This window comes from Botryllus schlosseri, chromosome 8 (assembly GCF_051294905.1).
Source record: "Botryllus schlosseri isolate E-star chromosome 8, Bs_hap1, whole genome shotgun sequence".
In the NCBI taxonomy this organism is placed as follows: domain Eukaryota; kingdom Metazoa; phylum Chordata; class Ascidiacea; order Stolidobranchia; family Styelidae; genus Botryllus; species Botryllus schlosseri.
The window spans coordinates 21,092,320-21,115,917 of record NC_137243.1 but is presented as its reverse complement, the minus strand read 5'-3'; the positions used below and the strand labels follow the sequence as shown (position 1 = coordinate 21,115,917).

General features: G+C 42.2%; 1 protein-coding gene across 3 annotated transcripts in view; it reads left to right on the top strand.

The window, feature by feature from the left end:
• The window catches only part of LOC145445006 (protein turtle homolog A-like), an 89,974-nt gene extending 77,247 nt beyond the window's left edge, over positions 1-12,727 (top strand). For 2 of the 3 annotated variants that reach the window (XM_080323090.1, XM_080323092.1), the window contains 12 exons: positions 875-1,090; positions 3,447-3,605; positions 3,668-3,713; positions 5,317-5,580; positions 6,027-6,118; positions 6,502-7,494; positions 7,915-8,085; positions 8,576-8,999; positions 9,082-9,211; positions 10,323-10,439; positions 11,198-11,262; positions 11,714-12,727. In XM_080323090.1, coding sequence (XP_080179216.1) covers positions 875-1,090; positions 3,447-3,605; positions 3,668-3,713; positions 5,317-5,580; positions 6,027-6,118; positions 6,502-7,494; positions 7,915-8,085; positions 8,576-8,999; positions 9,082-9,211; positions 10,323-10,439; positions 11,198-11,262; positions 11,714-11,786 — 2,750 coding nt within the window. In that variant the 3' untranslated portion in view covers positions 11,787-12,727. Of the gene's footprint in view, positions 1-874; positions 1,091-3,446; positions 3,606-3,667; positions 3,714-5,316; positions 5,581-6,026; positions 6,119-6,501; positions 7,495-7,914; positions 8,086-8,575; positions 9,000-9,064; positions 9,212-10,322; positions 10,440-11,197; positions 11,263-11,713 lie in introns of those variants that run through there. The other variant, XM_080323091.1, reaches the window with a different exon arrangement.
• The last annotated feature ends 10,871 nt before the right edge of the window (positions 12,728-23,598 follow it).

Here is a 23,598-nt window from a genome sequence, read left to right as displayed (position 1 = left end):
AATGATTTGAAAAAACTGAAGTGAATTTCAAAATGAAGTCGAAACAATATATAATTGCCATTTAGGCTACTACCTGCAGCCAGCGACGTAATCGTGAAAGCGATAGAATTCATCATTTCGAAATGATTCTTACTGATGTGCGCTTTTGAAATTAACTTTTGTGTCCGTAATACTTGAGCTATTTCGTCCACCTATTGTGCGCAATGCACTGTTACAAGCAGTTCGTGTATATTGTAAGTACAGCAATGCATTCTATATACGATGACAAGGTACTTCTGATAAGCAGTGTCGAAGTGATAAAGTGGAATCAGACACCTTACAGAAACTTGAGCATAATAAATGCTACCATACCTGTAAAGTCGTAGAGCAACGTTTTCCGTCGCGATTTGTGATCATTTGGCCCCAGTATCATGCTACGATGACAATTATCTGCTGTGCATCAGACGTAACAACACGTATCCGATTGTAGAAATCTAGTCCATGCTTTTGAGTATCATTTGAGTAACACTCGAGCAACGAGGAAAGACTGTGAATCTTTCCAGTGCTGCATAATATAATAGTACGTAATACACTGTGAACGAAAATCGTACATTTCGTTGATTTTCACCATGGCTTTTCGTGCGAATTAGGTGAACAGCACTTTCTGGTACCATATTTTGCTACTAGACAATGTCATGTCCTGACTGGGACTATGGATAGAAATCCGATAAATACACCAGTTTACTCCCACGTATTTACAGTATACAATTGATACCGACTCGAGGAACAAGAAGTCATTTGAGTTCGCGACTTTCTGACCCCAAAATCAATACTGCACTGCTTTAATATAAGACTGGTAATTTCGTACATGGCTAGTATCGATCTCGCTATTCAGCATCGTCCGAGATCAAGCGTACAAAGAGAGATGCTCACGAGCCTATGCCGGAGAAGGAAGCTTGGAACACGCTGACCAACACGTACGAAAACGTCACAGCCGTCGTTATCAAATCAGATCAGCTTTACCGCGATGTGGATTATGAGTTTCGAGCTTTGACGGCTACCGCGAGCGACTACAGCCGGCCCAGCAATCCGGTATCGTACTCGACCGCAGGTATGGAAAGGGTTTGCACTATATTTGACATTTGCTGTTTAGCGAGCATGTCGATGAGGGTTGTATTTAATCTTCTGTAAGGTGAGGATTGTGCCAGTTGTAAAACAACGTGTGCTGAAGCCTTGTTGTTTTGTCTTTATTGTGTTTCCATGCGCCTTAAAATGGTTGCTAGAAGGCAAATAGATACCACGATCATCTCGGTCGACTGTATGTCAATTCAGGAGTATACGTTATTTGTTCATGCGACGGTATTATAGGGTTGCTGCGTAAACCTGAGTGGTGGTAGACTGATATATATTTAGTGTCAGTCTTTATGACTGCATATATCTGGTTGGATATCAGCACTGATATCCGGTAAACTGACCATTCAATCTCTGGTAGTGTACAGTATAGAACGTACTATATATTTTATGAATAGGCTACACCAACTAGAAAAGTCACTTTAGGGATTTATAGGCTTTATTTTCTGATATAGGATTGGCAATCAGCATAGTAAAACACGAATGGTGATAGGTAGGGCGATTTTTTTTTGACCTAAAAAATGAAAGATTTTGACCTAAAAAATCTAAATTTTGACATTTTTTGACCTTAAAAAACTAAATTTTGACCAAATTTTGACCTAACGTATGCAAATTAGGTGTTTTCCCAAAAAATGTTAGAATTGTACTACTTATCCTCATTTCTGGTTTGAACTGTCTACCCTTACGAAGTAGTTTTACCTGAAAAAACTTTTTTGACTCAAAAATTGACAAATTTTTACATGACAAAATATTGTTTTAACAAAATCAGGCCCTATGATGAATTCCAGTACATGACGTACTATGGTGAAAATAATTAAAATTTGTTGTAGTACAACGAAAGATACTATTCCACATTCTCGGCGGTATATCTAGATATCTAGTTCTAGATATCACTGATTCTCGGGTAAAAAGTGTCTGTCTTTACTAGGTAGCTTGCCAAGAATGGAGATGTGGCGAGATAGCGTATAGTGGGATAATTCACAGCGACAACACCAATGGGTAGTGGGTTCTAGTCCGACCGAGGTCGACTCCAGAATTCCTACCCAAGTGTTGAAGGTTTATCTAGGTTCCCCCTCGCCATTTCATCCGTGTAAGCGGTGTCTTACAAAAAGCATAGAAGTGAGCCGAGCTACAAATTGGCAGATAGCCTACTCGGCTGATACGGAATCGAAAATAAGGAATATTGGCCTGGTGTAAATGACCATTGTAGTCGACAAACACCATGAATATACAAAAAACAAGAAGAATGAAGAAAGAACGTTCAGTTGTAGCAGCTGTTGGCTGACAACACTGAAGTTGTGCGAGCGTACACTGCTGGTGATAGCCTACACCGTGTTGCTTCATTCTGACAATGGTGTACATCTCAATTTTCATAAAGATGCAAAGAGCCATGCAGTCTTGCTTCACTTAGGATATTGCGGTACGTTGAGCGTAACACCGTGTCAACCTATTTGTTTCATTTGACAGTGTTTATGATTCACAATGAGCAGACAATGCCCTGTCTGCAACGGTAGGCCTATAAAGTAGGCTACAAGCTGTAAAATGTCAACCGATAAGTTCACCGATTGTGCAAAATCTACGATACAAATGAAATGCAGGTTTCAAAATATTTAGTATTTGTAAACAATTTTGACTTTTTTTGACCTAACGCTGAAATTTTGACCTTATTTTGACTTTTTTTGACATGTCAAAAAAAAATCGCCCTAGTGATAGGACAGTTAGGCTTTGACCTGTGTGGTTCCTTTAAGCAACATGCAGATGGTTACACTGCACCTCCTTCAAGGAAGTGTTACTCGCAGCTGTGCAATGTGCATTCTGCACCTTATATGGTGTCAAACGTGAGCCACCTTATAGGAGTGTTGGAGACGTAGAAAATTAGATTGGCATCATTAAGAAAATCAGTAATTATATTAGAATTCAAATTAGAGCATGAAATCATTTCACAAATTAGGTTGGAGTTAGATGACCGGCATTTTGCCATGATTTTTCCAATAAAAAAACCTGGAATTATCTAGTTGTCCAAATCTGCCTGGTATGAGGGAAGAACTCCACCATATGAATTTTTCACTTCTTCCAGTTATCATCAAATGACTATTGCTACTTCAGCATTGAGCAGTTACCCCATAGCAATATTGATCGATAATAATTGATGTGTTTGGTACACCCCCAGGTTGATGCACAGATGCAGGTCTCATATCCTATCACCTAATTAGATATACTGATGGCGCTGCACTGGTCCCAGTACGAACATACGCATTATTGAAAACGATCTCCCATCTCGCCCAATCTCTCCGTTAACCACGATACTGGCATAATAAAGGCAATGCTTTCTTCAGGGCTGGCTGCTTACCCTTGCTACGGTGGCTTTGTTACCTCTGCCAGCGCCATCAGCGACCCTGCTTTGATCGGAATCATTGTAGGCGTGATATTGTTTCTCTTGCTGTCGACGATGTTGGGATTATGCTTTTGCTGCCGTAGGCGGAAAGCAGTGAAAGGTAGTCGTCTAGTTTCTAATGACATTTAAGCATAGTTTTTAACAGCTTGTTGTGTATTACAGGTCAGCGGTATGTCACTACAAGCACTACTGATACTGATAACGTCGGGTAAGCAATACTATTTGTTTATATTCCTGCGTATGCGTTGTTTTAGAGTGTTCAAGCCAGCAGTTTCGCGAGCACTTCATCGTCGTATGGCCCTCGCGATAAATCTGCTAATATTTCTCCCAAAATCTGTGCGAACTATTGATTAGATGATATGTATCCTTAGTACATGGAACCCGTGGTAGCTTAGTCACCGAAACTGATTTACATTCCAAGCAAGCTGAAATTTAGGTTACTGCAAAATACTTAATCAAAACAGTGGGATTCTTGGAAATTGGAATCTAGTTCAAACACCAGATGTCGCATTAAAAAGGTCGCATACGCGTTATCTGAAAGCAGATTTTCCCAAACGAGCCAGGTACCAAACACCCACACACCCCTAGCCCCGAATATAATTGCACATATCATCTAAAGTTGGCGCTTTTTTCGGTTCATCCTACTAGCAGTCGGCACGTTGCGGGTTATGTCGATGACAACTCTACAAATTTCAGGATGCCATTAAGAAATGAAATAAAATAAAAGGCAATTTCTGTTTTGAAGCAATCTTAGCTCTTTGTGTTGCGTCAAGCACCTTAACCTCCCTACTTGTCGTAAGGGCATTCAGGACCTGAGCACCACAGACCTTGCTAGGTGATAATTCTGTTCGTTGATTGATTGATTGATTAGTTTGATTGAATTCGTTGAAAAAAAATTCATTGCTGCATAACAACTACAACTAATAGGTTGAATATTTACGGAGATAATTGATAACGATTTCCGATTGGATTTAACTTGTACGAATGAAAACGACGTGACCATATATTCACGTACATTGTGTATGTTCTCAGTGCGAAATAGAGCAAATAATTATATTCTACTTACGGATTTGCAAACATATTTCCATAGTGGATAACGCCTACATTGTAGCTATCGTCCCCTGTCAATTAGATTAGCAACGCTCCCAGGTGCGCTGACGATGGGAACCACTGCTCCAAATCGATTGGGACAATGGCCTTCCGTAACGAAATGACTGGTCCTGCCCTACAAGCAGATATTGTCAATGCATGAAGTGCTACTACTCGATTAGAAGTAGAAATAAGGCCTTCCATTGCAACGCAATTACAAGTAGAAGTAGTTATTGTGGTTAATGCTCAAGGCACTTGGTGTCTAGGCAGTGATTAATCTAATTAGTTTACTTCGATTTGTTGTTCTGTTTGTGACTCGGTTGCTTCTGTCTGCGTATGCTTGGAAGTTCATAAGTGACAAAGTAGGTTTATGTCAAGTCTGTCGTATGCCTTAGCAGTTAATCGGAGTTGACTATACTTTCGAAATTGTAAGATGCGACTTCGCGGCCAAGGCAAAATCAATACGGACGGAATTATAACATTGAGTCACCATGATGCAGTGCCTACTTCACTCATAAAAGGAAACCAATCCTTAAAATCTTCAAAATGTAAGGTGTACGTAGTTTTGCGTAAACAAACCTTGGAAGAAATGGAAGCAATGTGGAAAGATCACGATATGAGTCGGTAGTGACAGTATTGCAATCCTTCATGATTACTCCCAAAAAGTATCAGCCATTCGTTACTGATCACTTCTGTATACAAGTTAACTGTACATGTCCCAGGTCTCCCAGGCCACGCATAAACGGCGAAGTAATATCGAACTCGATCGTGGTTGACTTGACGGCAAAGACAAACGGCGGGATCCGAGGCATGGACAGGATAGACTTGGACGATTGCGAGCACACGGAGGACGCTGATGGGGTGGAGACCCCTTTCTTGCAAAAGAGCAAAATCAAAGAGGCCAACGCCGTGTTCGATGCGTTTATGAGGAAGAACAGCCAGGCGGGGGAGACGGACTTAAAAAAAGCGACTTTGTCTTCGGACAGGTAAGAGAGAGGGACGGGTGGAAACCAATTTCTACTTCGGATCGGAGTTTCAATCGAATCAGATAGCATGATATCCGGACCGAACTGAAGGCCCATCGACGTCGAATATTCTCTCGAAATCGAATGAGACTTTTCAGTTATAGCCAGTATATATCAAATGCTAAAGGTATGCACCCCTTCGACCACTACGTGTTTGAACCACTAACTTGAGTACTTTTCTTATCTTTCACTTGAAGTAGTTTTGAAATGTCTTGGGAAATTGTTACTTGTACTTGTAATTGAGTAGAAATTTCTTGTATTACCTCTACTTGAGTACCAACGCAGACTATTTTGACCAACTCTGAATATCTTGAAAGATGATAGAGGTAAGGTATCCCACCAACAGATAATATCCTGAAAATGTAGGGGTGAATGAGAAATATTTTAGTCGAAACCTATTATTTCAGGTCGTCCGTTCGTAAAAGGAGAGAAATCACCCCACAGGTTCTGCTGGAGCTATACAAGAGACGGTCATTCGCCGATCAAACCCAGCAAAGATGTGAGTTTTTGTTCACAATTCGTTTACCCTCGCCTGAGGATGCTCTTCACTGTTAGTTGCTCTCTGATATGCGTTCCAAAATTTTTGATGTCCACTTCATTCGTCACATCATTAATACCCATCTCTTCATTGTTCAAAACAAAATGCATCCCTTCCAACCAATGTTAGTTGAAACTTTTTCTGCATATATATACCATTCGCACACTTTTTAAATTAGCCCTAGCAACGTTCTTTGATCGTGTCACTGCGCATCCGTGACGCAGGTTCGTTGTTAAATGTTGCTTTCCCGTAATTATATTTTAGCAATGTCTCTAAGTATGCAGTATGCAGCATTAAACTTCTGGTCTTTATACTTTGCCGTGTGTAACTATTTTCATTGACAGTTCACAAAGACTTGCGATTGCGCGGTGGGACGCGGTCCGCCTCTACCTCCCCGGAACGGGTCATGCCGTCACATCCTGAACGGGCCAATCTCACTTCATCATTCGACACCGACGGCAAGCCCAGGATACGATTGTACAGCCGCAAAATCGACGGTGAAGGCGCCGGTCAGCAACGTCGCATGATTGTCATGAAGCGCAAAAGCCACAAGTCCAGCAATTCCGACAGAAAAGAGTCATTTGGCGGGCTTGCCAGCGACAGCTCAGAAAGCCCCGTTTTCGCTGTGGTCGGCACTTTAAAGCGTACGCCTAAAAGTCGGCCTATCGCCGAATCAAGTCCTGCCAAGTCTGCCCTCGCCTATAGCAGACGAGAGAGATTCGCATCTTCTCACGACGACATATGTGACGTAACAAACCGTGACGCTTCCGTCGACGCGTCAACGCGTCGTATCCACCCGGCGCACGCGTCTTCGCCTAAAGACTATTATTCCTCTCCTGATGTGTCTCCCAATAGAGTTATAGCGCGACGGACAGTGGAATATAACCCAGACGATGATCCTAGTCCCGTAAGGCGTCCGCCGTCTAGGTCACCTGCAAAACACGATCGTTCATACGGGGCTAAGTCACGGTCATTGACATACGAACAACGATCCACCTACAAGTCTCCAAACGCAAGGCGAGACCTTCACAATCAAACCTACTCTTCTCACGCCAGAGTGGAAGACGCTCTGTCGAGTCAGCGCTCTCCGGAATCGAACGACAGACACGATTTGTCGTATCAAAACCCGGGCTATCACAGGACTCACGGCTCGCGGCCGCGCACGCGATATTCGTACTCCGCGGAGCAGTCGCGGGCTATGCAGCCTGCCCCGTCACGACAACAGTATCACCCTAGTCCGCCCGTGGTGCAGTTACAGAACGTGAGAGCTCGGAGCAGGGCCAGTTATAGTTATGGACACCGGCACCATCTGATGTCGCCATATTCGCCTAACCCGGGTAAGTTACACTCGGAATTTGTATCTGCTGCTATGAGCGTACCTGTAACTCTGAAGATGAAGAATATCCTATTGTACATTATAGTATACTGCACGACGTGACGTCACGACTCCGATGATCTAGGGTAGTTTGGGGCGTTAGTATTGTATTTAGGTACCCGAACGCTGCCTTTTACTATGCCCCCTTGCTGAAATTTTGTACAGTGTAATAATATGTCGTACGATTTCGTAACTTTTACCTAAAATAGGTTGACTCTGATGTGGTGTTGTAATTAGGCTATAATATTTCTTCGTTATTTAATATTTTTGCCTCTGGCATCAACAAAGCCCGCTGACTCCCGCGACGCCTCTTTCCAGATATTCAAACTCGGACTTTTACTATTGTATCGCCATCGCAGACGGACTGTTTTTATATTTCCAGGTTACGCACAGCCTTTATCAACCTCATTTCCAATCCCATCAGTATCAACTCACCCATCAACGTCCGACCCCTTGACGCCGCAGTCAACGTGTGAGATAGACTGCAGCAACAGCGACATAGAAGTCAGATTTTGCAAGGACGCTAACGGCAACCCGCCGCACGATTATTCGGGTTAGTCTCGTCGCCATTTCGCTAAGACGCACTGCACTCTCTCTCAGAGCTGAACCATTAGAATATTTTTATCTTTTCCAAATTGATTACAATAAGAATTATTGCTCCGAGTGTTTTTCAAAATGGATTAATGGTAGAATTAGAATTACTGAATTCGCAAACACTTTAAGATTAAATTATATTATGAATTTGAAAGAAACAACAAAAGATAAGTTCAATCCATATCAAATCAAAGCTTAATCTCACAATCATGAGAAGGAAAATTGTCTGTACAGTGAGCGCTAAGCCTGACTCGTTTCACCCTGCAGTTCTCCGGAAGCACTTTCAGGAAAACCGGAAATTACGTAGTAATTCAAATGAGAACATGGAAGCATTTCATAAATTATAATAATGTATAATTATTATTGGTGTGCCGTCACTTCGTTGTAATTATTATAATTAGAATTATTTAGTTGTACAGGTCGGCTCTCTTTTATCAAAATTACTTCAGGTAGAGGAGGGACGACGATTTCACCGCCCGCTGGAATTTCCCGCGCAAACGAACACATCGGGATGACATCGAACTCAATACTCCCACCAAGTGCTGAGAATGTAATACCGCATCCTAGCGGCGGAAATGCGATCGAAAATCATTTTTTCCCGCCAAACGCGAGATATCCGTCACAGCCAACGCATTCTATAAGCCCTCTGGAGAGAACACTATCCCCTAGGCTAGTTTCAAGCCACCAGACACGAACGCGTCAGGTATCTTCTCCTAATTACGTTTCACCACACGGAAACAACACACCGACCAGCGCGCAAGCTACCGCTGGCTTTGGAAGCAGCGACTACGGCAGTCAAGAGCTTAGCAACAATTCTACCTCACCGATGCCTCAACAAACCGCGGTTCAGGCTCAGTCGCGCGCCCACGAAAGGTGAGTCTAAACTGTTGTAACTCGCCAGCGGGCCGTACTAATCGGAAAGGACTAATCGGTGACAGTTTGCCAATTCGAACAGACCAGCAAGGAAGGATAACTCCTCAGTCGAGGAAAACTACGAATGGGACTCGGAACACGCAATGGAGAGCGACATCGTGGAGGCGCTGAGGCAGTACGGGGCGGTAAAGAAATCTGGACCTGTATCGAATGTGAGTGGATCATAGGTGTAGTCAACGTATTCACAGATAATACTCTTGGCGCTAACACCAAATGTTTAGGCGAAATTGAACGGAAGGCTTGTAATACCCAGAGGTGGTCTAAGAATGGGCATCGTTGAAATTCAAGTAGAAATACCATCAACGTCGTGAATTTAAACTCAAGCACAAGTAGAAGTAACTAATTACTAACTAAATACAGGCGTAAGTATGCCAGGCTTAGTTTTTCCAGGAATATTGGAGTGGAGTAGGAGTGGAACAGGGTCTGCTTCAAGTAAGTTTTCGTAGCTCCCTAATGTAAGCAATCTGAAATATTAAACCCTTTCTCAAATAGTGCAAGTCAGCAAAACTCCTCTAAAAAAGTGGAAATGCTTCGTTATCGACGAATAGCCAATCCTGGTAATACCGTCCAGAATCGCTGATTTGAACGCGGTGACAATATAGTGCGCGTATAGCCTCGCCGATTTATAGAACTTCATTGAACTGCGTTACAGTATTCTGCATAAATCATTCACCAGCAGTATACGTCGGTGGTATTGCGTAAAATATACTTCATTTTTATAATTATTCGTGTCAGAGTACTTATATAATCTGTGCCTGATAAATTAAATTCATAATATCAGATTGACAGTGTGCAATCATTTCGCAAGCCGTTGGTCACGATTTGGCCCAAGTGTAATCGGTTCGGAAATGAATTTCTGTCTGTCTTTCTGTTATTTATACTCTATCATGATGGATCTTCAACCAAGCACGTAGGCGAAAATCAGTTTAATACCCGATACCGCAATCGGGTAGGTAATATTTTAGGATCTCGTCACTCTTTTGAGACGCATCTTTCGAAACTACATTACTAACTTTTGAAACCTTTCATTTTCTAATTTTGCTAGAGGACGTGTGGAAGCTTGTTTGTTACATAGTCCGATAAAGTTTTAGTGCTATGATTTTTATTAGCCTTTCACCAACCCCTTAAAACTAGTCCGCAAACCACGGCTTTAACAAACCCTGTTGTACATTGAAATCAAATGCTTTACAACGCTGAAGTCAAGATTGCAAGTTGATCGTTAGTCAAGCGTGTTCTCCGTCACATTCTCAAATATCTTTACAGGAATTGCTGAACGAACTGAATAAGATAACGAAAGCCACCAAATCCCGCGACGAAAGGCGATCCAGATCCGCCGACATACTCGAATCGAACAATATCACAGCACGAACCCAATACCAGGTTAGTACGGCCACCGTATGGGAAATGCATTTTCGGCACTTAATCGACAATTTTCGAAGGGATCGAGTAGAAATGGTCAACCTGGTCGGCATTGATGCTCAGGCAGAGGTATAGTTAACGCCGTATACACTTCCACTCGCTTACAAGCGAGAGTCGAATAGCGGTAAATATGAGTATTTCTATCAATAAATGTGGACTTCACTAGAAATCGTCAATACTTGAAGGTTAATCGGGCTAAAGGCGATTGTAGTGGAGCGGTCGGGAACCATTTTGTCAAAGGATATTTTCGATTTAATTTTCGGTTTCGATCGCTTAGAATCCACGATCAGTGCCTATGTGTAATTTTGAATTTGTTACCGCATTCAGCTGACAGAAATCCTATTTTTGTGATTTTGGTGACCTCGTCCAATTGACAATGCCAACCTTGAACTTGTTGACTCCGTTCTGATATTCGTCGCTATGAATCTGAATAACATGAGCGGGCCCTGTGGTCATACTCAGTTATCACATCTGGGGCCAGTTATCATGTCTGAAGTGTGTTGTTCAAGTGTGGCGAACACTCGGATATCATATCATGAGCGTGTTCAAGTCTGTCTATCAGTCAAGTGTCATGTCTGATGCAATGCCTTGGTATAACCACGGGTGCCAATTCGAGTGATGAACCAGTACCATCATGTCTTAAAAATTATCCCCTATAGCCTAACCATTCCCACGGATGTTTTAACGATAGCGTTACAATGCATTTCTGATTATTACAGAGTCAATATAGCGACGAACCATCGCCCGCATCGCCGAGACCACTGGATGAAAATAATGCACGAAGGTAAGCTACTATATGAGATGTATGAATGTAGACTTGGACAGACGTGTAGGAATAACCCATGAGATCGAACCGCATCCCGACAATTCGAGTTGGACCGTCGAAAGCAACGGTGTCGTGGAATCTGAAAACAGTTCAGCACAAGTAGAAGTAGTTTAAATTCATTACGGCTTGAGTAAGTAGTGCAATTATAGACAAAACTCATATTAGTACTCCGAATGAGTAGAAGTACTTCGTTACTGACCTCTGCCGATCACCATATCAACGTTGTAGCTTGAAAACCCTTGCAACTTGAAATAAGGCGTGTAACGGAACGGGTTTTGGCCCATTTATTGAAACTATAATATGGCGTCACAGTAAAGCCGTGTTTCAAATCTCGCTCTTTTTTGTGATTCCGGAACTTTCGACGGTATAAACTGCATATAGAATTGGCATACTGTTTTTCCCGCAACAGGTTTGAGGCTTTACGGGCCGAATTTCGCTACCACCAGCAGATTCAGCGCATGGAAGAGGACGGCGTGACGTAACGAAGACTGCGTTGCCACTGGCTATTGGGTAATGTGTAAAGGGACTCCAATGAGGAAATCGAGAATTTGAGCCGGTCGTAACTCCGTTAAATGCTGCTCAATCTAGTCGCAGAGGAGCCTGTTTACAGCAACAAAGACAGGGGAGGTCACGTCGATCACCGCAGGGTAATCTTTGACACTCGACGACGGGACACCAGCATGATATTACATGATACGAGTAATGATACTCGTTGATACCCATCGCATCTTTGAAATCCGAGCCTTATCCGTGGCAATGGTATGATTAGACTATTGTGCTTGAAGATTTTCGTATCAATGTTACAGTGGCAGAGTCTTTTCCTTGTATTATAAATGCAGTATTAAGAATATCCATCATACCTTGTGACGTAGCCTATATCGGTGATAAAACCAACTTCTTATCGGCGCTATCCGATTTCTTCAACTGCCAGGATTTTCTGCGTGTCCCCGTTGTATTTAGAAATTGATATAGGCAGCAGAGTACTGCCGCAGAGAGCGGCATGTTACGTGATATAGTTGCTGATTATGTCATGTGTCACAGGAGCAAGGTGTAACTCATTTTTTTCTTGATTTATTACAAACCGCCGCAATACTGTTATTTGGCGAGGTTATTGCTGTACACGAATCACACATAGAGAGCGGTCATTGTGGATCTCATGCATTCATGACAATATAAAGTGTTTGGTATACGCTAAATTCCTTGTTCACGACAGTATTCCCAATCGTTTCAATCGGGAGCAATCCTCGAAAAAGTCTACTTGCTTGTTATTTATCAATGCCGTTATCGCTTCGACTGTGTTGCTATTACTGATACGGATGTTGCAGGTTCGTGCTTGATCAATGATCCGTCCTATTGCTTGTTTCTTGCGTTTCCGGCAACCTGTGTTTGGACGGTTGTGGCAATAAATGGCTGGCGAATCTGGGCTGTTGAATGTGTGATATGCCATGCATTGATCAGGGCGGTTCGGCATTGCGAGCAAGGCGGGCGCATGGAATGGGGTACGGGGAGAGATTAATGGCCACACCAAGGGAAATTTGCAATATAAGAATCAATCAATCAGGTTTATTAATATTTTCATCGTTTCAAAAACATCACAAGACTGCGATACCATGAAAAGATAGGAAGGTGTCGAAACAACTTGGAGTAGCCTTTAAGATCAGACACTCACCGACGTAGTTCGCTGTTCTTATCATTTTAATGCTTTTCTGCGTGGGATGCGTAGGCAAGTCATGCAGAAGTGGCTAGTAGCAAAATACTACTTTCTCTGACTACTCGAGTAGCCTATTTAGCAGGGGTTCTCAACTCGCGGCTCGGAGACGTTTATTTGCGGCATGCGGCATCTTTCGTTATGAACGCAATTACTACTGCCACAGTATTGTTACATATTAATTTAGCTACTTATAGCTCTCTTCTCGCACCATCTTTGTTTCATTTGAATACTCATTCTCTGATGTGTTCTGGTTTCTTGATGTCTTTGCTCAAGTTCAGATAGTTATTGATATGAATCGGTATTCGTCTGAACTCTGGTATAAGAGAATACCGCTGTGCATGTGGTGCACTATAAAAGAGTGTTTCCCTCACCGCGAATGGTTTGAACAGAAACAAGAACAAGGAACGGTCAGACTGGGTTCGTAACTCTGCGAGGAACAATGAATTTGCTTTCTCACATATAAATGAAAAACCAATGTGTCATATTTGTGGAAGAACATTTGTCGTGACATAGTGCAGAAGCTTGAAATGATACCACGAAAGTTTCGTCTGGAGTTATTCATATCGCCCAATCTTGAAAAAAAACGTTGCTAGCTATAGGTGTCAAGCCCAGTCATCCATATTTCGAGGCATTGCTGAAATTGTCGAATACGTTGCAGACACATTGGAATATCGCTAAACCCAAAACATCGGCTTGAGAAGGTGTGATTTCAATAAAACTTTTATATATTGTGCGAATACTCGCTGTTTTTGGAACTTAGCAGCAAGAACACCATCACCTGACAAATTTCGAAGCTACAGTTGTTTACAGTTGTCGTTGTTACATTTTTGTACACGAATAAACTAATTTCTGCGGCAGCTTAATTGGTCATGCATGTGGTCAATTTTTGCAAAATGGTATTTTACTTGAATTCAAGGTTTTTGCAATGACAACCGCTTTAAATACTACTATAATATAATAACACAGTTGAAATAAAGCACTTACAACTAACCAAGAAATCATAATTTTGTTCAATGACGGTCAACCTAACAGAAGAAGGTAGAAGTTAATATGTTACACTATAGATACGTAAACAATAAAAGATAGAAATGATTTATGCTGACAATAAATGTCGCTTCAAAGATTCTCTTCATGTTTGGAGTTATGTGCGGATCTCTCTTTAAGCACCAACGGCAATCTGCCAACATGTTTACGTCCGTGTATCCTTGAGACATTTCTTCCATCTGGTGAAGGTATTGGTGGAATCTCTGTCCTTGTTGTTCGCTGTAATCACTACAGTTGACTGGAGGGTAATCCTAATGAGAAATCAGAAAGTGCATTTTCAAGGACATCAGAGCTCAAAAGGATTGAAAGCTTTCAAGCAGCTATTTGACCTGTGCTTCGTAATCAGGGCTGCTATGCTTTCCGTGAAAGTTTAAAATACTACTCGAAAAGCTGTCCACGGTCTCTTATCTACTGCACACATGTGTGTTGTGTGTAGTGATACGGGGAAAACAAATTTATCCTCGGTAATAGAATTCGTTTTGTTGTCCGGAAGAGAGATATAATGGAATAATGAATACATAATAACTAATAGACCTGGTGCACAAGGCCATAGCTGCCGAGCACCACAAACTCAATACCAACAACAACAACATGTGTGTTGTGTGTAGTGATACGGGGAAAACAAATTTGTAAGAACTTGAAGGTTGGGCCATCTTTATCAAGTGCCTAGTTATAGTTTTCTAAGAGACAACGTTTAATGTGGAGGGGTGACAAAAGAATATATTGCGGATCAACGAAGTAAGCAGATTTGACATTTTCAAAACCAGGTGAAAAACTTGTTCTGTGTGGCCAGCTAATTTGCGAGTAGTGGTGATCATCAGCCATAGAGTTCCACGTATACAAAAATAAGACATTTAGTATGTATGCAAATCATTTTTAAGTCACCAACTATTTTCCAGTTGTGTTGGTTACACTGAAGAAGTTTCAAAATGAATTTCATGTCTTCATAGCGTTCAGTGAGCTTCACTGAATGTCCAATTATCCATCAGCAACACAACCATTATGTCATTATGTAGTAATAATGCCTTGAGGTGAGATGAGCTCAAAAACAATCGCTGTTCTGCCTATCTGTAGACTATATGCCCAAAGCTGATATTATTCGTGAAAAATCTTTACAGTATACTATAGGGCAGTTGTTCCCAACCGGTGTGCCGCGACACACTAGTGTGCCAATCGGACTGCTCGGGTGTGCCGCGAGCAAATGTAGCAAACTATGTCGAAGTATAACAAAAATCCAGATTTTGAGTGTGTCATCGTTGGTTTTTCTATTGAATTTACCCGGTCAAGACTTGTGATGCACAATCCGATGCAGTGAACAGACAATCCGATGCCGTGAACAGATATAAGGATGTCGAGGCGACCGTAGTTACGGTATCTCAATCTAGTATCTCAATCTGACATCCCCATTAGGTCATGGATTGGGTCTTTCTCTGGGCCCTTTATTGTAAAGACGCTATGAGCACAGCCACGTATAGGGGCGGATAATCTAATAAATCTGCGACGCTTCGTAACTTGCTACAGCACTGCCATGAATCAAACTGGTGCCTCCGCCGTCAGTGGGTGTGATACGCTAGTTTGCCCGCACACAGTAGCATTTAGGACGGTGATAGCTAAACTCGGGCAATCGGACCGTGATATTGAGGTGTGGCCGAAGTGTTCACCTTTTACTTGTCACCCATCAGAACCCGAGGCAGAACAGGGTCATGACGCAGGTTGATGACCTTTTTCTGTGTCTATTTGTAGTCATGTCTTCGTCATCGATGATCATTTTACACCATACTGATATTCCTAATTTTGATTCCTGAGATACCAACTTATAGCACGGCCCACTTTTTCTAAGACACTGCTTTTGCAGATCGGAGGACGAGCAGGAGCCTAAATAATCCTCCAACACCTAGGAAGGCATTCTCACCATCGAGAAATGAACTAATTTGGAAGTGATGTTCACGTTCACGTTTACAAATTACAATTGCCAACATAGCCATTCACATTGCGATTGTTAAGATGTTGCAGGCGACAAATATGAGAATTGAGAAGTAAAGTTGATCAAATTATATCAGTTACAATTTGTGAGATCTCCACAGAGATAAAAGAAAACTCAAGCAGAAAAAAAACAGCCTACTTGAGTGCTCCGAAAAGGTAGAAGTACTTCGTCAGTGACCACCTCTGTAAGACTATGGTTGCTGCTATACGCATTTTTATAGTTTGCCTGTGCCGTAAGCCAAAAGAGTTCAGAACCACTGTGCTAGTGTGCCGCGAACTAATTTTCATTTTCAAAGTGTGCTGCGAGGTCAAAAAGGTTGAGAACCACTGCTATAGGGAATGGTCATCGTCCTAATTGAAATATTTTCTAAACTTTTCATAAAAACTTCATTGCGAACTTCTTTTTATGACGTCACAAATATTAATCGCATAACGCTAAAATCTGCAGTTTTAGAAAATTCGAATGCAATTTGCCGAAAAACTAGACTTGATTGAACAAAGCGGATAACAGCTTTGGATTCAGCATCAAATAGTACACTAGGAACCGCCAATATTTTAGTAACCTCAAAATTAACGCCTCACAGTGTAATTAGAATAAAAGTAGGGCTTTACTTTTATACTTCTGCTGCCTGCATATTTATGGTTTCAATAAGTATTATATTGTCTATTTGAGACTTGAGAGAGGTATCGCTCAAAGAGCATTTCTAGCCTTTGTGAAGCTGATTATATTCCGCAACGAAACGGGTTGCGCAGGGCTCCGTTGAATTATATGTCGGTCCCGCAAAACATGAGCAGACGTCTGAATGGTTTAGTCTTTGAGATGAGGATATCATCAGTAGCAGTATCACCCGGATACCGCCGTGTGCACCCTATAACTAGAGTTGCATTTAAAAGTAATGGTTATTTAAAACACTTTGTTTAAAACAGTGGTTCTTGACCTTTTTTCCTCCAGCGCCCCCTTTCAAACATTATCGTGCTCCAGCGCCCCCCCCCCCACCTGATATTTTAAGGACTGTAATAAAGATAATGTTGAAGGGAGGGAGGGAGGGCCGTGCCAGCACTTCGTCAGCCCCTCTAAAAAAACGATTGTCTTGGGCACACATAGCATGATAAACCAAACTCATGAGGGCTTGGCCCCCAAGAACCCCGTCACGTGATTTCGATGGTCAGCAAAGTTTATGTGGCATGGTCGCCCTAGGAGCCAAAATTTTCTATAATGCATGAATGAAATAGGTTGTAATTGCATATATATGTAACTATAAACTTTTTATCCTCTCAGCCCACGTAATCAGATTTACCAGTAGCGCTGAATGAGCTGTTGTATTGGAAAATGTAATTGAATTAGTAATTGAACATATTCGGACGTGCCCGTTGGTACAATTAAATCGTTACATGTTATTTTGTTACCTATTGTCCGCTATATGGTCAAAAGTTATCGAAACGCATAAACGTATAAAACTAAAGTAAGCACTCGATTAAAAATTAGCATTTCGTCACTAACTAATAATATTCTCTGATGGATGTTATTTGCAGGGTGGCAATGACTCGAGTCATGACTCGACTCGAGTCAGACTCGAGTCACGATTTTTTTGTGACTCGACTTGACTCGAGTCATTTTCTTGAAATGGGAAAATGACTCGACTCGACTCGAGTCAATATTTGGATTGACTCGACTTGTACTCGAGTCATTACGCATGACTCGACCCAAGTCATTGACTTGGTTTATTTTATATGACTCGAAGACGAAGAAATTTGCGAATCGTAACGGCTAGATCAACGCATCTGACGAATTCTGCCGACATCGCTATTTGTCACCACTGCTTTCGTTGCACTAGTCTGATATCAGATAGGCCGCCGTAAAAACAACAGACAATGGTACATAGTAGCAATGCATTGTACAAAATCATCCAGTGATGAAGAGGTAATAATTCCTCCGCAATCAAAGTACCGTTCTCAAGACTTTTCAATTATACAAGCAAAGAATCGAAGCAAAGTTCAATTGGAGCCAATGCAATGACTCAGATGGTCAAGTACTTGGAACAGACTGATAAGCTCATGTGTAGATTTGAAGGCGATGATTATTTACATTTTTGGGCGACTAGAAAGAATGAGTATCCAACGCTCTTCAGTGAGGTTCAAAAATGCTTGTCAATTCCTGCATCTAGTGCACCAGTGGAAAGTGTATTCAGTAAATGTGGATTTATTCTAAGGCCACGCCGCTTTAATATATCTGAGGATCTCCTCTCCACTTTGGTATTTTTGAAGTGTAACTCATCATTGATTTGATCTGCCGTCTGTGAAAACACACAATACCCTCCGTCCATTTGACGTTTTATTAGGTATGTGCATTGTGCAAGTGAGTAATCATGAATGGCTAATGTTGTGTGATGTTTGTACAGTAGGGCTGTTCAAAAATAACTTTTTTTTTTATTTTACTTGATGGCTAGGCTACTTGATAAAATTGTTATGTTGCATTAAAAGAACACTGGATCTGGTTAAATTTTAAAAAGTAGAATCAATGATATGAGAAGAGAAAATTTTGGATTTGAAAATTAATGGAGCATTTTTAGGGAGAAATTCTTTCATATAATATAATTACATACTAGTGGTAAGCCGACTATTTTTTCATATCCAAAATATCCTCCTCTGATAACTTCGCTTCTTCTTGTTGGAATAGAGCCAAATTTGCTATGAATCATATTTTTACACAATCTAACAATATCATGAGGTAGTCAGTAAAATCCGAAAATCTCTATTCGTAATTAATGCAAAATTTTCTCCCAGAGAATTACTTTCTACCGGTCGGAATTGAGCCAAATTTAAGTATTTTAGGCAATCTAACAATACTAAGAAGTAGCCGGAAAATTGAAAAAAAATGTTTTTTAACAGCCCCAATTATTTGTCCAGTGCTGTAACTGCGATGTAGTCTGTAATGCAATTGGTAAAACCTTTAGTAATATCAAAAGGTATCTGTTTTTGTCACTGCACATAGCTACATGCTAGTGCGGAGCGGATCGACAAATTCTTTGGTCCGGCTCCGATCCGGTTGTGCAATTCTGTGGTCCGGCTCCGATCCGGCTCCGGCTGCATCAGGAAAAGTACTGATCCGGCTCCAATCCGGTTCCGGCCAAAAATGAAAAAGTCCGGCCAGAAATCCGGCCCTACTCGGTACGGAGGTTCCGTGAATTGATAAATATGCCTCGTTTATGTTCACACTGGCTTGGTGGTTATTTACGTGTGGTTGGTTGGTAGTTATATAGTTATAAAAGTTATGCTTATCCATAAATATTCTGGCCGGATCAAAAAAGTAGTGATCCGACTCCGGTCGTAACAGAAAAAGTACTGATCCGGCTCCGATCCTGTCCGGTCAAAATTGTAAAAATCCGGCCGGATATCCAATCCGGATCCGGTCCATGCTCCGCACTACTACATGCACGCTTTTACCGCATGCTGGTCTGGTGAAAATACCCCTACATAAACACGCATCTGTTGATTCTCTATCACCTTATTTGTCGACGTGAATTCGTAGGTTCTCAATCAGCTATTTGTGAACTGTCTTCGATGTGGTCGTAATAAAAACTGAATGCTTGTATTTGTGATGTATAAGACTGACGAGACAGACATTTGATTTTGGATTCTAAGATTAGTAAAGTTATCATATTGGCGGCCTGTCTCGTCTATCTGTAGCATCGGTAAATGAGGCCAGGAACTGTCCGTAATCCACCTAAATAAACATGTGCCAAGACTCTGGTAGAGACAAAATAAGCATGTTAGGCAAGCAAGGAATTCGATATCACCCAAGCAAGATTGAAAACATTGGATGAATATCACTTCAATACTGTGACTTGGACTCGGACTCGAGTCATAACACTATGACTCGGACTTGACCCGGTAAACAGTGACTTGGACTCGGACTCGACTCGGTGTTGAATTGAAAATGACTCGACTTGACTCGAGTCAAAACCACAAAAGTAAGATTGACTCGTGGCTCGGAACCATGTGACTTGGTTACAATCCTGATAAACCGACTACACTATAACTCGAATATTATTATTCTCGTCGACAATATCGAGAGGTGAAGAGTTTCGGAGTCGTATCAAACACCTTGTCGGGAATCGTGATATGCCTTGCTTATTTCCTACTACCACCAGACGTACTACGACATTCGTAGTACGAATACAATGTGCCGCACGCAAACGCCTGCTACAGCGACTACCGCCGACCCACAAAACAGCTTTAACGAATGATCTTGTAAACTGCTTGATTCAGGGAGTCAGCTCATAGTTGTCGCTTACTTGTCGTCACCGGATATACGGTATGAACTTCAAATCAAATCGAACATGTTACCAGGTATAATGTTGCGTCACACCTCTATAAATTGCAGGACTGGAGAAGTTCTAAATCAGTTTTGAATTTGATGTTTTACTTCTTTTATCCGCTTAAGATTGATGCTGATCGATCAAAGGCCATTAATTCTGCCATCGGCAAACATCTGTTTGATAATCCGATGTGCGCGAATAATTATCGAGACGACCGATTTCGAATCGGTGGGCGAGGCCGTTCACAAATCCATTTGTGTGCCTTGGAGTCGACTTTTATCAAAATACACCGACCAAAACTCTGTCAACAAAAAGAGTTCGTATACCACCTAAAAATAGTACATTGAACGCTCTCTCATTCACAAAATTTCATGCTGGTGACGTCATATTTTGTGATACGATTGTTGATATACAATGTTCTTTCCAATTCTGTACTAGTTGCTGACGATTACCCCTGACGAGTGTCAGCCGAAAATATTCGGGTTCATTTCAATATGAATAAACTGTTCAATTCTTTTATCAAGTGACAAGCCGTCAACATCATGTATTTTGCAATTAAAATATATTATAACAAAATATCCGGCGGGCTGGCAGAAGAGTCACTGCGGTCTCCTGACTGTCGGTTTAGAACCACTGATCTAAAACAAGAAATATCTCAATGATCTTGATACGCTTACGAGATACTCGCTATATTGGCTGTAGAAATTAAACAACGTTGCTAATAAATGACCGATGGGATTGTCTATTGGTAATAATATAGTCTACGCATTTCCTGTGCCTTGTACCGGTACCGGTTTCTTTCGTGTACTGGGCTGTTAAAGTGCAGCCACAGACTCCAGTCGTATTATCTTAGTAACATTTAATTAAAAAGCAGCAACTTACTACCGTACTCAGTGCTCACTCCAACCCCAGACCAATCCCGTCGACCGACTAACAAAGGAAAGCGCGCGGAAAGTTTCACCAAAAATTTTACAACCGGAAAATATCAAGATGTCAAATACTGGGTTTTCACACTACCCCCTCGTATCTTTGATGGAGATTCTCTTAATAGCAATCGAAATCAATATGGTCGAGCGAACGGAGTTTGCAAGAAAGAAGCAACAACATAAACATACTAAACAAGAGCTAAATGCTTAGGGCATCAAATAGAAATCGTTCAAGTTAACGGGACGACGTCACTGACAAGATTCGAAGTCTGCATCCCCGCGGGAAGTATCAGGCATCTCAACATCTACATTCTAACCTTCGACCTCCGGATCGGATTTCTTCATCAAGGTTGCGCGAGGTCAGCCTCACGCAAGCAATGTCGCAAGTTGACGACACGTAAAACCAGGTTCTTTTTTTTTCACCAACGTTTGGCTGTATTCTCTATTATTACTGGGGTTACTCCGACAACGAAATTTCGTTTCTGCATCTGCAGTTTTCTGTGATCTCATTTTCTTCGGTTCTTCTCCCACTGCAGTTTCCGTCTTACTTCGTCTTTTCTCACCCACTTTCTGGGGTTCGACGACTGTGGGTTTTGGAGCAACGCGTTTTTCTACAATCTTACTACCTCGAGTCTTTCGTTTGACTGCCACCTCACTCTGGGTAGGCTGGCCTTCAATTATCTTACCCCCGGAGGTAATGGTACCCGAACTCATACCAGAATTGAGCTGATTGGTCGGCCAATCGACAACGGTCACTTTCAATCTCCTGGATTTTGCTCGTTTCCCAATGTACATCGTCACAGGCGAGTTCACATGATGCGACAAGGATTGCTGCTTCGGAGTCGTTCCAACAAATCTACGATCGATTTTGGCAGGTTTCTGACGCTGGACATTTACATTAGCGGGTTTTGTCTTTTTCTTCGCATTCTTCTTGACAACGTCGGACCAGAGCAGGACCCTGCTCTTGCGTCTTCTCAGACTCTCTCTCGGAATGCCCATTATCGCAGAATTGGCCCCGGATCTACGTCGGGTGCAACACGGGTTCTCTGCCTTTGTATCGCCAGGAGTTTCCTTGCTGTCAAACATTGCAGCTACAATTTTCATTTCTTCGCAGGAGCCGGTTTTCGGTGTCCGTCGCAATGAGCCTCTCCTCCCCAGCACCGGGGACCCTCCTTCAGACGACGCTCTCTTTACTGGCTGTCCCGTATGCCTACTTTTGTGCTGTGAATCAGAACTTTCTCTTCTTTCTGTTTTAAACGGAGTATTTTTCTCGTGCAGCAGTGGAATTTCAACATCGTCGTCAATGATCACCTGGCAGAAAGGTACCCTGTCATGACTGGTGAGTTTCACTTCTTCTCCTGCGACGTCCAGTATTCCGGAAGAGAGATGCATGACACACTCATGACTCTTCAAAAAGTCCATTCCAAGAAGTCCGATTGGCACACCCAAATCCGCTACAACCACCGTCTGTCGAGCCGCCACCAAGCCAACATTGAGCTCCACTTTCACGGTACCAGAGATGTCCAGTGGGTATCCTCCCACCGCATCGAACGAACGCGTACACGGATTCAGAACACTACCAATCGATTCTAGAAGTGATTTATCTAGTAATGTCGTACCAGCGCCACTATCCACCATAAACCATATCGATTGAGTATTCACCTCAATTTTAGCATACCAGCTATCTTCCCACTGGATAGCTGAAATCCATGGTCTCAAAAACAGGTCCATTTTCTTTTCATCATCAACAATCGCAGTAGCAGGCGATGAGGACCTCATGCCTGCTGCATCGCGTTTTTTGATACAGGGTCGTTCGGCATTGTAACACCGAGTGTTGGGCAGTCCCTCCTCATGTGCCCTTCTTCACGACAGTTGAAGCAACGGCGAGCTCCTGGCGGTACATTTGGGCATTGCCTGGCCCAATGACCATGCTGTTTACATAGCGGACAAGGTTTGGTCGGCGTATTCTGTTGTACCAGCTTCAGCAGCAAATCCTTGAGCTCACTCAGAGTATCATCCATCTTGGGAATCGGCTCATCCGACGACGAATGACATTCGTTCCTAGTCACAGAAGCGATGCCAGCACGCGGCTTGCCCTCTCTCTTAACAGTATTGTCCATAGCGTCGAGGTAATAGTATTGAGTGGCGAGTGCTATTGCATCTTCTAATGACTTCGGCTGCTGCATGGCAACAAGCTTGCGCATTTCGTTGTCAGCAATTCCCCTGAAAAACTGCGTCTTCAACATCACGTCCCGCCCAGGCAAATCCAGCGATGGAAATGCTTTTGTTGCCAGTAACTTTAAAGCGGCTC